The sequence below is a fragment of the Rhipicephalus microplus genome, chromosome 2 (assembly GCF_043290135.1).
Source record: "Rhipicephalus microplus isolate Deutch F79 chromosome 2, USDA_Rmic, whole genome shotgun sequence".
Classification (NCBI taxonomy): domain Eukaryota; kingdom Metazoa; phylum Arthropoda; class Arachnida; order Ixodida; family Ixodidae; genus Rhipicephalus; species Rhipicephalus microplus.
In genome coordinates this window covers 35,103,736-35,116,112 of record NC_134701.1, presented here as the reverse complement: position 1 = coordinate 35,116,112, position 12,377 = coordinate 35,103,736, and the positions used below count along the sequence as shown (strand labels likewise).

Below are 12,377 nucleotides of genomic sequence, written 5' to 3'. Positions count from 1 at the left end.
CGTGGCCTCCGGTTGATCTAATCGCTCCCTTGTCCATTCCAACGTTCGTGCAAAGCGTCGGTTCAAGGCCACAGTTCCTGCAATGTCCGAAAAATGTATTTAGCAGTCGTTCATCCGTCTGCCTCACTGCTGCTGCTGAGTGCGTGTGCGGCAGTCCAAGGGGGCGATGTCTTCTTGTAGGCTGTCACGATGGACGTACCACACGTGATGATCCACGTGGCCTCCGGTTGATCTAATCCCTCCCTTGTCCATTCCAACGTTCGTGGAAAGCGCCGGTTCAAGGCCACAGTTCCTGCAACGTCCGAAAATTGTATTTAGCAGTCGTTCATCCGTCTGCCTCACTGCTGCTGCTGAGTGCGTGTGCGGCCGTCCAAAAGGGGCGATGTCTTCTTGTAGGCTGTCACGATGGGCGTACCACACGTGATGATCCACGTGGCCTCCTTTTGATCTAATCCCTCCCTTGTCCATTCCAACGTTCGTGGAAAGCGCCGGTTCAAGGCCACAGTTCCTGCAACGTCCGAAAAATGTATTTAGCAGTCGTTCATCCGTCTGCCTCGCTGCTGCTGCTGAGTGCGTGTGCGGCAGTCCAAAAGGGGCGATGTCTTCTTGTAGGCTGTCACGATGGGCGTACCACACGTGATGATCCACGTGGCCTCCGGTTGATCTAAACCCTCCCTTGTCCATTCCAACGTTCGTGGAAAGCGCCGGTTCAAGGCCACAGTTCCTGCAATGCCCGAAAAATGTATTTAGCAGTCGTTCATCCATCTGCCTCACTGCTGCTGCTGAGTGCGTGTGCGGCAGTCCAAGGGGGGCGATGTCTTCTTGTAGGCTATCACGATGGGCGTACCACACGTGATGATCCACGTGGCCTCCGGTTGATCTAATCCCTCCCTTGTCCATTCCAACGTTCGTGGAAAGCGCCGGTTCAAGGCCACAGTTCCTGCAATGTCCGAAAAATGTATTTAGCAGTCGTTCATCCGTCTGCCTCACTGCTGCTGCTGAGTGCGTGTGCGGCAGTCCAAGGGGGGCGATGTCTTCTTGTAGGCTGTCACGATGGGCGTACCACACGTGATGATCCACGTGGCCTCCGGTTGATCTAATCGCTCCTTTGTCCGTTCCAACGTTCGTGGAAAGCGCCGGTTCAAGGCCACAGTTCCTGCAACGTCCGAAAAATGTATTTAGCAGTCGTTCATCCGTCTGCCTCGCTGCTGCTGCTGAGTGCGTGTGCGGCCGTCCAAAAGGGGCGATGTCTTCTTGTAGGCTGTCACGATGGGCGTACCACACGTGATGATCCACGTGGCCTCCGGTTGATCTAATCCCTCCCTTGTCCATTCCAACGTTCGTGGAAAGCGCCGGTTCAAGGCAACAGTTCCTGCAACGTCCGAAAAATGTATTTAGCAGTCGTTCATCCGTCTGCCTCACTGCTGCTGCTGAGTGCGTGTGCGGCAGTCCAAGGGGGCGATGTCTTCTTGTAGGCTGTCACGATGGGCGTACCACACGTGATGATCCACGTGGCCTCCGGTTGATCTAATCCCTCCCTTGTCCATTCCAACGTTCGTGGAAAGCGCCGGTTCAAGGCCACAGTTCCTGCAACGTCCGAAAATTGTATTTAGCAGTCGTTCATCCGTCTGCCTCGCTGCTGCTGCTGCTGAGTGCGTGTGCGGCAGTCCAAAAGGGGCGATGTCTTCTTGTAGGCTGTCACGATGGGCGTACCACACGTGATGATCCACGTGGCCTCCGGTTGATCTAATCCCTCCCTTGTCCATTCCAACGTTCGTGGAAAGCGTCGGTTCAAGGCTACAGTTCCTGCAATGTCTGAAAAATGTATTTAGCAGTCGTTCATCCGTCTGCCTCACTGCTGCTGCTGAGTGCATGTGCGGCAGTCCAAGGGGGGCGATGTTTTCTTGTAGGCTGTCACGATGGGCGTACCACACGTGACGATCCACGTGGCCTCCGGTTGATCTAATCGCTCCTTTGTCCGTTCCAACATTCGTGGAAAGCGCCGGTTCAAGGCCACAGTTCCTGCAACGTCCGAAAAATGTATTTAGCAGTCGTTCATCCGTCTGCCTCACTGCTGCTGCTGAGTGCGTGTGCGGCAGTCCAAGGGAGCGATGTCTTCTTGTAGGCTGTCACGATGGGTATACCACACGTGATGATCCACGTGGCCTCCGGTTGATCTAATCCCTCCCTTGTCCATTCCAACGTTCGTGGAAAGCGCCGGTTCAAGGCCACAGTTCCTGCAATGTCCGAAAAATGTATTTAGCAGTCGTTCATCCGTCTGCCTCGCTGCTGCTGCTGAGTGCGTGTGCGGCAGTCCAAGGGAGCGATGTCTTCTTGTAGGCTGTCACGATGGGTATACCACAGGTGATGATCCACGTGGCCTCCGATTGATATAATCGCCCCCTTGTCCGTTCCAACAATCGCAGAAAGCGCTGGTTCAAGGCCACAGTTCCTGCATCGTCCGAAAATTGTATTTAGCAGTCGTTCATCCGTCTGCCTCGCTGCTGCTGCTGAGTGCGTGTGCGGCCGTCCAAAAGGGGCGATGTCTTCTTGTAGGCTGTCACGATGGGCGTACCACACGTGATGATCCACGTGGCCTCCGGTTGATCTAATCCCTCCCTTGTCCATTCCAACGTTCGTGGAAAGCGCCGGTTCAAGGCAACAGTTCCTGCAACGTCCGAAAAATGTATTTAGCAGTCGTTCATCCGTCTGCCTCGCTGCTGCTGCTGAGTGCGTGTGCGGCAGTCCAAGTGGGCGATGTCTTCTTGTAGGCTGTCACGATGGGCGTACCACACGTGATGATCCACGTGGCCTCCGGTTGATCTAATCGCTCCTTTGTCCGTTCCAACATTCGTGGAAAGCGCCGGTTCAAGGCCACAGTTCCTGCAACGTCCGAAAAATGTATTTAGCAGTCGTTCATCCGTCTGCCTCACTGCTGCTGCTGAGTGCGTGTGCGGCAGTCCAAGGGAGCGATGTCTTCTTGTAGGCTGTCACGATGGGTATACCACACGTGATGATCCACGTGGCCTCCGATTGATATAATCGCCCCCTTGTCCGTTCCAACAATCGCAGAAAGCGCTGGTTCAAGGCCACAGTTCCTGCAGCGTCCGAAAAATGTATTTAGCCGTCGTTCATCCTTCTGCCTCGCTGCATGCTGCTGCTGCTGCTGAGTGCGTGTGCGGCAGTCCAAGGGGGCGATGTCTTCTTGTAGGCTGTCACGATGGGTGTACCACACGTGATGATCCACGTGGCCTCCGGTTGATCTAATCGCTCCCTTGTCCATTCCAACGTTCGTGGAAAGCACCGGTTTAAGGTCACAGTTCCTGCAACGTCCGAAAAATGTATTTAGCTGTCTTTCATCCGTCTGCCTCGCTGCTGTTGCTGAGTGTGTGTGCTTTTACGTAACATCGTGATTCACGTTGAGTTTGATCTACAATTATGTACTAAATCAACGGAAAATGAGCACTGTATTCCACCTTCATAAATAGTGTCACTTCCAAGGTGATAGAACAGCACAATTCGCGAGCATCGAGCACCACTTTGCTCTTTCCTGCGTTAAACTGCTTGTCCTCAGATGCCGCTTCCGTTTTTTATGAATAAATGTGGCAATTGGGAAATTACGGAGCGCAAAACAAAATATCCACAAAAACAAGAGAGGCGGGAAAAATGCTTGTGAATGCCCTGTTTTGCGCTAAAAAGTTTCTGGTAGCAACGCACCATCTCGACGAATTTCAAGTTTTGTTAAAAATGTAGTGACAACAAATGCTATTAGCTTTTATATAATTTCCTGCCATGTGATACGTTGAAAAATTTCCGAGTGGATTGCAAGGAAGTAGGATGCAAGAACAGGCCACTCTGGCAGAGCGCGACGCTTAATCACTGGCAAAAACAAATTTTTTCAAACTGTAATGTTGTCAAAAATTTTAGTGACCCCTCAGAACTTGAGGAGCTTGTAAGCATTTTGCCAGCATGCCTGCAGTTCAAGACTCCGCACTCACACAACATAGCAGCGCCCATTTTTTGTATTTTTCTTTTTCTTTCTTATTCAAACTCCTTTCCATTCATAATCCGGCTAGACATGCGGAAGCACTTTCGGCGGTCCCTTATCTGTAATTGTATTCGCCCTGTTCGCTCTACGAAAAGCTTGACTACATGGTTCGAGGTACTCATACCTGACCTTTTACGCTCTTTGCACGCCCCATATAATGCAGGCAGACTACAAAACCCAGCGACGACCTCTCCGCTCCTGGTTTAGGGATTGCAATACAGATATCTGTATTCTCTCAAAAGTGAAGAATTTGGCAGAAGTCTGCTTGGTTAGGATAACAGAAGAATGAAAAAAAAACAGAAGCCTCCAGCCAATATAAGAAATCCGATGTTTTGAAGCCTGATCGGCTTTTTTCTTCAGGAGTGAGAAGACCCGAGATGTTTGCCGCGGCTCGTCTCAAGGCCTGGAAGTAGAGAGAGGGCAGTGTCCCCGTGGTGCGGTTGTTGTCTTCCGCCCGCTGCCTGCTGACTGCGCCAAGATTCAATGGGGAACCGCCGGCGATCGAAGGTTTCTTTCTGTTTAGAAAATCACCACGCAGTCGGGGCTGGTATAGTCGCCAACCGGCTTGCAGTGTTCCGACTCTGCACTCCGTTCACAGTTCATTTGACGGAAGTCATGTTCTGCCGCATTATTTTTCATGAAAGTTCTTGGTTTAGCCGGCGCACGTGATCCTTCACATGACGCCTTGCACTCTTCCCGGGGGTGCAAGGTCTTTGGACGAGCGGATGAAACTGTCGATGGAGGTGGAACTTGGAAGGCTTGTGGCAACGTTGACTCTTGCCCACGATGTAGGGGATCGACACATGGGATTGTTGCGGCGAGAATTAATAAACGAAACAAGCGAAATAAACTAATAAAAGAAATGAAATCTGTACAAAGTCATGCCACTAGGTTCATTCACTCTTCAGATTCATAGGACATAAGCATATCATCCCTAAAACGTGACATTGGTGCTGCTGAACTTTCTGTGCATCGCCAGCCTCTGTTTGATTCACAAGTTTTTTCACAGTTCTCTCAATCAAGCACCTTACATCATCCCACGAACGCGCATATCTCACCACATAACCCAACCTTATTCAATCGCACGCGCCCACGCTCGCACTACTACTTTTGCTGCCTCATTCTTTCTTCGCACAGCAGTGGACAGGAATGGCCTTCTCCGTGACATTGCAGCCATCACGTGTTCATCAACGTTTGCGCAAAACATAAATGCATATTGTTTGTCAGAATATCATGTTCTCTAACCTACATTTGTTAACCCACCCCTCATGTAGTATCCCCTCACCGGGGTTTTTAAGGTAATAAAGTGAAGTGAAGTGAATTGTCACATTTTCCCCCTTTTTTCTTACGGAGGGCTCTCGTTGGTGTCGAAGTCACGGATTATTTTCTCTCTTCCGCCGCTGTGGTGACTAGTGGTAATTGGATGATTGGTTATTTTGATTGCAGTTTTCACGTTTGTTCAGATTTATTTATTCTTACCCGAGAAAAGTGATTTCGAACATTTTTGCTCATGGGAATGACCGTATTATATACGTATGTAGTTGCTTTTCAGAAACAGCTTGCAGGAACTGATTTGGGAGGCGGTGGGATTAGCTAAAACTCGACTCACTCCACGGAGGAAGAAGACAAGACGGAAACTCTGCTTGTTTCCGCGCTGCGAATGCGTCACCCCCTGGAGCGGCAGATGGATGGATGGATGAATGGATTAATATGGCTGTACCCTTTATATTGGGCAGCGGCTAACACCACCTAGCCGTAATACTTAGTGAACCAAAAGCTAGATTTATTTTTTCCCTTTAAATAGTGAAGTCAAAGAATACTACTTTGCAGTGAAGGATTTAATTTTCAAGCGTGCTTTGATTGTAGCCACAAATCAGATAACCCCCTCCTAATTATTTACACCCGCTTAAAATCTAATTTGCCCTCCCTGTCCCTAAACCCCAGAAACTTAAAAAAATCTGCGCCATCATCCTAAACTATACGGTGAATTCCTTTACAGAACGTTATCAAGTGTTCGGCAGTTTTCTTCTCCTTTCCACACGCACTACAAACCGTGTCTACCCCTGTGAGACACGCAGGGGCGGCGCCAGGATGTTTTTACTGGGGGGGGGGGGGCAACCACGAAAAGTGAGTTCCTCCAGGGGGGCAAGCAAGTGGGGAGCTTATGCGTTGTATTTTCACTGTCTTACTCTCTTCCACTTTTCTTCTTTTATAAACGCCCAACTTCTTCGATGGAAGTCTACGATATGTCCTGTTACATGTCACCTACGCTTCGTTCAGTAGCTCAACACGTCAATAAACATGCATATTGTTCTGCTTAGGTGAGTTCAACGTAATATATTATCTGAAAGATTTTCTCTTGATCTAAATCAACTCTTACACACTTACCAAAGAAATCACCTAGGCGCTAGCTTTATACGGGTTAGAATGGGATTAGCTGGGCGAAAAACAGCTGATCTATAGCTTCCTTGATAATATTACCAGAACGATAGCAACTTGAGAAAATGGGCGCAGCTGTGATGTAGTCGGAGGTAGCCAGCCAAGCCTCTGGGAGAAGTCGAGCCGAAGCAACGCCTCCTAGAACTTGTCAAGCCTGCATGTCACGACGTCAGCTACGTCATCAGCGTCGACCGGTTTGACGCCGCTATGCTGCTTCGCTGTCTTTGCTGTCTAGTACACTGTAGCTGTATCTACTGCTATGCGCAGTTCACTGCAATCTCGCCAAGGATAGCTATCTATTAGCTCACCTGCAACTGCTTCATTTGCTGCACGCAAGTGCTTCTTACCCCCGAATGCAGAGACGTTACTTGACTCGTACTTGACTCGTTCTTGACTCAAGACCGTCTTGCCGGTCGCCATAAATCGTTCTCGAACTTGCGGATGACTTGAAGGCGACTTGGCTCGGTCGAAGTCAGGACAAGTTTCAAGTCAGCTGCGGGGCTTGCTTGAAAGCGACTTGACGTGTTATTCCAACATGGCCACCTCTCGAATGGACGTCGCGTGAAAGGTGGCCGCTTTTGAGTTTGCTTGCCTCGCCATAAGCGTAGCATTTTTTGAGGCGCACTGCCTGCCGAAGATTCTTGGAACCGCTTTACGTGACCAAGGAAATCCGATGGAGTTGTACGACGAGCAACAATTCCACGCTAGGTACAGATTCATGAAGAACGCCGTGGGGCAGCTGCTCGTTATGTTGCCGCTCCGTGAAGGTGGGGACAACCGAAGACAGCCCGTGCATCCAGTGTTACAGCTACTGATGGCTCTCAGGTTTTACAGCGCTGGCACATTCCAGCCAGTCACCGGAAATTTCGTCCGCATTCCGTAGTCGACAGTGTGCCGTGCAGTCGGAAAAGTTACGCTACTCATCGCAAAGCACCTGTACGCGATGCTGGTGCGCTTTCCGCAGCCGGCGGACTGTTATGAAGTGGCTGAGTTCCCTTGCGTGACAGGTGGTGTCGACTACACACACGTGCGTATTAATAGCCCCGGTGTCGACAACGCCGAAGTGTTCCTTAACCGCAAAGGCTATTTCTGTTTTTCTATAACACGACGACACTTTCCGTCTCTTTCGGTAAAAAAAAAATTGACTCGGTGCTGTGTCCGTGTGCCTCGTCTATCCTTTCGTCCCGTCTAGGGCGCTGTTTCTCGCTCAGAAAGGCATCGCTTGTAGCACAACGCTACGTAAAATTACACACACACACACAAAAGAGGTGCCCCTATCACGGGTTTTTTAATCCGCGTCACCATCATGCAGCGATACATTGTTGCACCCCGCGAGACAGAATTCTGCTGAGGGCAATGTCCTGACCCCGCTTTTTCTCTTGTTTACCAAGCTCAACAAAAGGATACGAATCACATTTGTTCCCAGAACTTGTTTTTTTTTCATAATAACTGCGACCTAGCCCATTACAGGCATGCACACAGGCGAACAGAGGCAAATACCGTGAAAATCGCGTCACATCGTGAGCCAGGTCAGCACAAATACGTGCCATGGCGTTCGATTGAGAAAAAAAAAAAAACGACGAAAGAACCCAACGCGATGCTTGTTTCTCCTCCAAACAAGCAACCATGGAGAAACGCACCGCATTTGGGTGGCCACTAAAACCAGCGGGCAACGAACGCTTTACAGAAGCAACACTGCGCATCGATGTGGTGGCAGGCACCACGTGCCGCTCGTTAGCCGTAAAATGGCAAGAATATGCTTGTGGCCCTTCGTTTTTATAGTTATTTTAAAACGTATGGTCTTTTTTTTGGTGTAATGCGTGCCTTACGCAAACAACTTCATTATTACCCTCGTTAGCAGGCGAGCAGCGTGTTTCTGCTTTGAAGCTCGTTCTTGACTTGACCAAGCAAGACAGCCTGAGCATCTATGAAACGCGAAGGCTGACTTGGGCGTTTTGAAGTCCGCTGCTTGCTTCGCGCCGACTTGCTCAAGTTAAGTTGAAGTCGCGAGCCAAGTAACATCTCTGCATTCGGGGGTTAGTCACGAAATACCACAATCTTTCACCACAATCTTCCGAAAACACAAGAGGACACCAATTAGTCGGTGGCTGAAACCGTTTGGCTGGGCTAAAGGCCCAGGTTCTAAACACACCAGTGTAAGTAAAATATTCGAGCAACGCAGTAGGATACAACTTAATATTTAGCATGTTTACACAGCAGTTGTATTGCTAGTAAAATGAAAATTGATACAGTTTGTCAAACAACCGATATACAAAATGCAGTACCAAATAAAAGAAATTAAGCTTGGTAACCAGCAGCAACAAAATAACACGTGTTAACTAGATCACAATATAGCTTCAAAAGAGTCATTTCAGAGCATCAGAGATAACTAACACCACTAAGTAATGTTCATATCAATTCCAAGTTTCGTAATGATGCGCCAGATTACAAAATGTTAATGGCTGTTCTTGCACCTGCTGGTGTTGCTAAACGTTGGAAATGGGAAAAGAAAAAAGAAGCAATGTAGCAAAAGAATAAACAAATGAAGGGCATAGATTTGTAAAACTGGATCACGCATAGGCAGGTAAGTCATTTCACATCTGACTAAACAGTACACCAGTTTTCACAAACGTGTCAGCTCTCCTACTAGGCACTGTTCACCACACAAGTGGGGCACCGACGTGGCCTCAGACAAGCGGGGCACCTTTTGCAGTTTGTTTGAAAGCGAGGAAAAACGGCCGGAATTATTCGATGGCGAAGCGGGTTTCCGTGCCCGAACATTTTTTCCATGAAAGTGCCGCAAAGGTACTATAGAGTTTCATTTACCGGCATACTAGTGCAGACGTATACGCCGATTATTGTGTGCAGCATCGAACATGTCAACAACACGCTGAAGGTCTATCTTATTGGCTAGAGACCGTTCTACCGCAAGCACAGCTAGGTCGCTCAGACGGTTGTTAGTCATTTTGCTGCGAAGATAAGTCTTCAGTCTTCGAAGGCACGAAAATGTGCGCTCGCAAGAAGATGATGATGCCGGTATCGTCACGGCGATAACACTTAGCTTGTGCAGTTCGTGAAAGGCTAACTTATACTCTTCCAAGACGGTGACCAATTGCAGGAATGTTTCTATCTTGCACTTCCTTTCGGCTTCGATGCGCTGAAGAAGTTTAATTACCAACTTGCATTCAACTTCAACGCTGTTGATGTCGCATGCATAGTGCTCAGCGAAAGGCTTGAGCAAGGAGACGTCCATAAAATTCTCACTTTGAGGGTGGAGGGCGCTGACTCCGCAGAGTACGTCATTATTTTCCGCAAATCGCCTAGTCAGTTCCACAATGAGGTGGTCCAAAACGGGCAGAAAAACTTTGACTCTGAAAGTTTCTTTTAAATCTGGAGACTCTTCTTCAACAGGCCGTCCTTCACTTAATACAAACTGCTCTAAATGGAGCGGAAGGCGCTTCGTTCTCTGCTTTTCCCTTTGGGGGACCCCGTTCTCCTCAGAAATAGTGCAGGTTTGCTCCCACACAGTGCCAAACGCGCTCTGCGAATTTCTGATTTCGGATAACTCGTCAATGACAGTGTGCGCCACGAGGCATGCCTGACTAAGGTTGCAGTCTTTACTTTGTAATATGTCCGAAAAAACCTTAAGGCGGCTGAGTAGCTTGGTGAATAGCCTTAAATGGAAAAGAAAAGAGAAGTTCATTTGCTCCAGCAGACCCCCGGCTTCCGTTGCCCGCCTGCTGTTTGTAGCGATGACTTCGCTGAGGCATACAAGAATGGCAGGAAAGCTTTTCATGGCAGCTGTGCAAGCCGTTATCTGGCAGGCCCATCGTGTATCGCTGAGACGCTGCAGCTCTGTCACAGGCAAAGACAACCTTTTTTGAACATCTACATAGAGGGAGTGAACTGCAGATCCACTTAGGAATACATAAAGGCTTTCCAAAAGAGAGAAAAAATCCCTCACCGGTTTTATCGCCTTGCAGACATCCACGATGACAAGATTGAGACGGTGGTTCATGCAGTGTACTTACACTGCCTGCGGCACTTCCTGCCTGAATAGTGCCTGGACGCCTCGTGACGTACCGCTCATGACACTTGCACCATCGTATGTTTGAGCAATGCACAGTTGAGAATCAATGCCGCAGCGATTCAGCGTTTCCTTGACGTAGCTCAGAAGCGAGTTAGCATCGAATTGCTCAGCGTTGCGGAATCCAAGGAACCTCTCAAAGACAGCCCCATTGAGGTAGTACCTTACTACCACTGACAACTGTTCCGTCTTACTTAGATCCTTGGTTTCATCGACGATAAGTGCAAAGCACTGGGAGCTTTTCATCTCTTCCTTTATACTTGTTAATGTGATGTGGCTGAGAATTTCGAGGATCTGGTCTTGTATCGAGTGATGAACGTACTTCGCATTCGCTGCTCCACCATTCAGTTTCTTTCCTATAATGTCGTCGTATTTAGCAAACAAGTTCAAGAGCTCAACGAAGTTTCCTTTGTTTTCACTTCTGGCACTTTCATCGTGGCCCCTCTGAGAGATTCCCTGAACGGCAGTAAATTGCAATATATCGGCAACTCTTGCTATATAGAGGCGATTTTCCTGCACCTCCCTGGAGTACGCGTCGCTGAGATGTGTTGCAACCGACCTGCTTTGTCCTCCCGCCTTCATCTGCGTGAAGGAAACCCACGATGCCTGGCAAGTCTTGTGCACGAGTGAGTTTTCGTGCTTCCTGAAGCCACCGTCTCTTTCTAGGGCATTTTTCCAATTACTGTATCCACCATTGACAAATGCAGATTTCTCATTGTCACCAGTTGAAAACATTCTGCAAGGGAAACAGAAAGCTGCGTCAGCCTGCGCGCTGTACTCCAACCAAGGAAATAGGCGGTACCAGTTTGAGTTGAAGCTCCTGCTCAATTTGCCGTACTTCTTAGATGGAAATGGGTTCAGTATTGGCTGTGTGGGTTGCTCTGTCTTGAATTTCGAAATGTCCAACTGGCCTGCGTGGTCGACATCCACATTAGAGGCGGTGAATTCTGTCGCAGAATCAGGTTGATGTCTTGCTGCACACGATGCGGAAAGGTCATCACATTCGCGGTCCATGTGCCCTGACGAGGACGGGCAAGCATCGTCAGACGCGATGCTACGCACAGTCTCTTCAAGCGGAATTGAAACAAAGCACTGAGCATTTTCTTGTTCCTGAAGCGTCTCCGAATCTTCTGCTGTGGAAGCAAAAAGCTCGGGGGAGACAGCTTTTTGCTTGGCCCGCTTGCTCGAAGGCGAAAAAAAGTCGGCAATAGACCTTTTCTGTGACATACTGAGACAAGCCAATGTAGACTGAACGTTGGAGGGATGGCAGGGGAGACCCACGCCGTAGAGGGCGCTGCGGGGTCGGCCGCTGCCGTTGAATGGGGGGGGGGGGGGCAAAACTCGTTACAAGAATGTTGACCTCTCCGATGTTCCTTTCAACCTGTCTTTAAAAAACCTGTTCCTTTGCTCCCACGCTACACGCGTTCTGCACGTGTTTTTGAGAGTTTCGCCTCGCGCGCGGTTAGGATGTACACGCTTTTGTCGCGTTTAAGATCGCCGCAATTTAAGATTTTTTTCGTGGCAGCAATTTGGTGAAAGGTCAGCGATCTGCTCAGCCATGTAGCAGATGCGGAGCAAGTGGTAGCAGACAACGCCATAATCAAACTGTATAAAAACATGTGCGATGGGAAAATGCCTCATTAAAAAAAAACTAGCGATTGCGACCATCTGGTGTGCACAGAAATATATCATACGAGAACTGCACGGAGATAGCTATGTATGAAAATTTATTTATCAAACATTGTGCGTAGTCCATTGCTTGAATCATTATTACATTTAATGAAAGGTATCCAAAGAGCAATG

At 48.8% G+C, this 12,377-nt stretch overlaps 2 protein-coding genes across 2 annotated transcripts; both read right to left on the bottom strand.

Moving 5' to 3' along the window:
- Positions 1-8,959: 8,959 nt before the first annotated feature.
- On the bottom strand, positions 8,960-10,624 carry LOC142784727 (zinc finger MYM-type protein 1-like). The gene has a single exon (XM_075883229.1). It carries the CDS (start codon positions 10,503-10,505, stop codon positions 9,321-9,323), a length of 1,185 nt encoding a protein of 394 aa, XP_075739344.1. The 5' UTR covers positions 10,506-10,624; the 3' UTR covers positions 8,960-9,320.
- Positions 10,515-11,801, bottom strand: LOC119161953 (zinc finger MYM-type protein 1). Its single transcript, XM_037414445.2, has one exon. The coding sequence runs from the start codon at positions 11,799-11,801 to the stop codon at positions 10,515-10,517; it is 1,287 nt and encodes a 428-aa protein (XP_037270342.2).
- Positions 11,802-12,377: the final 576 nt, after the last annotated feature.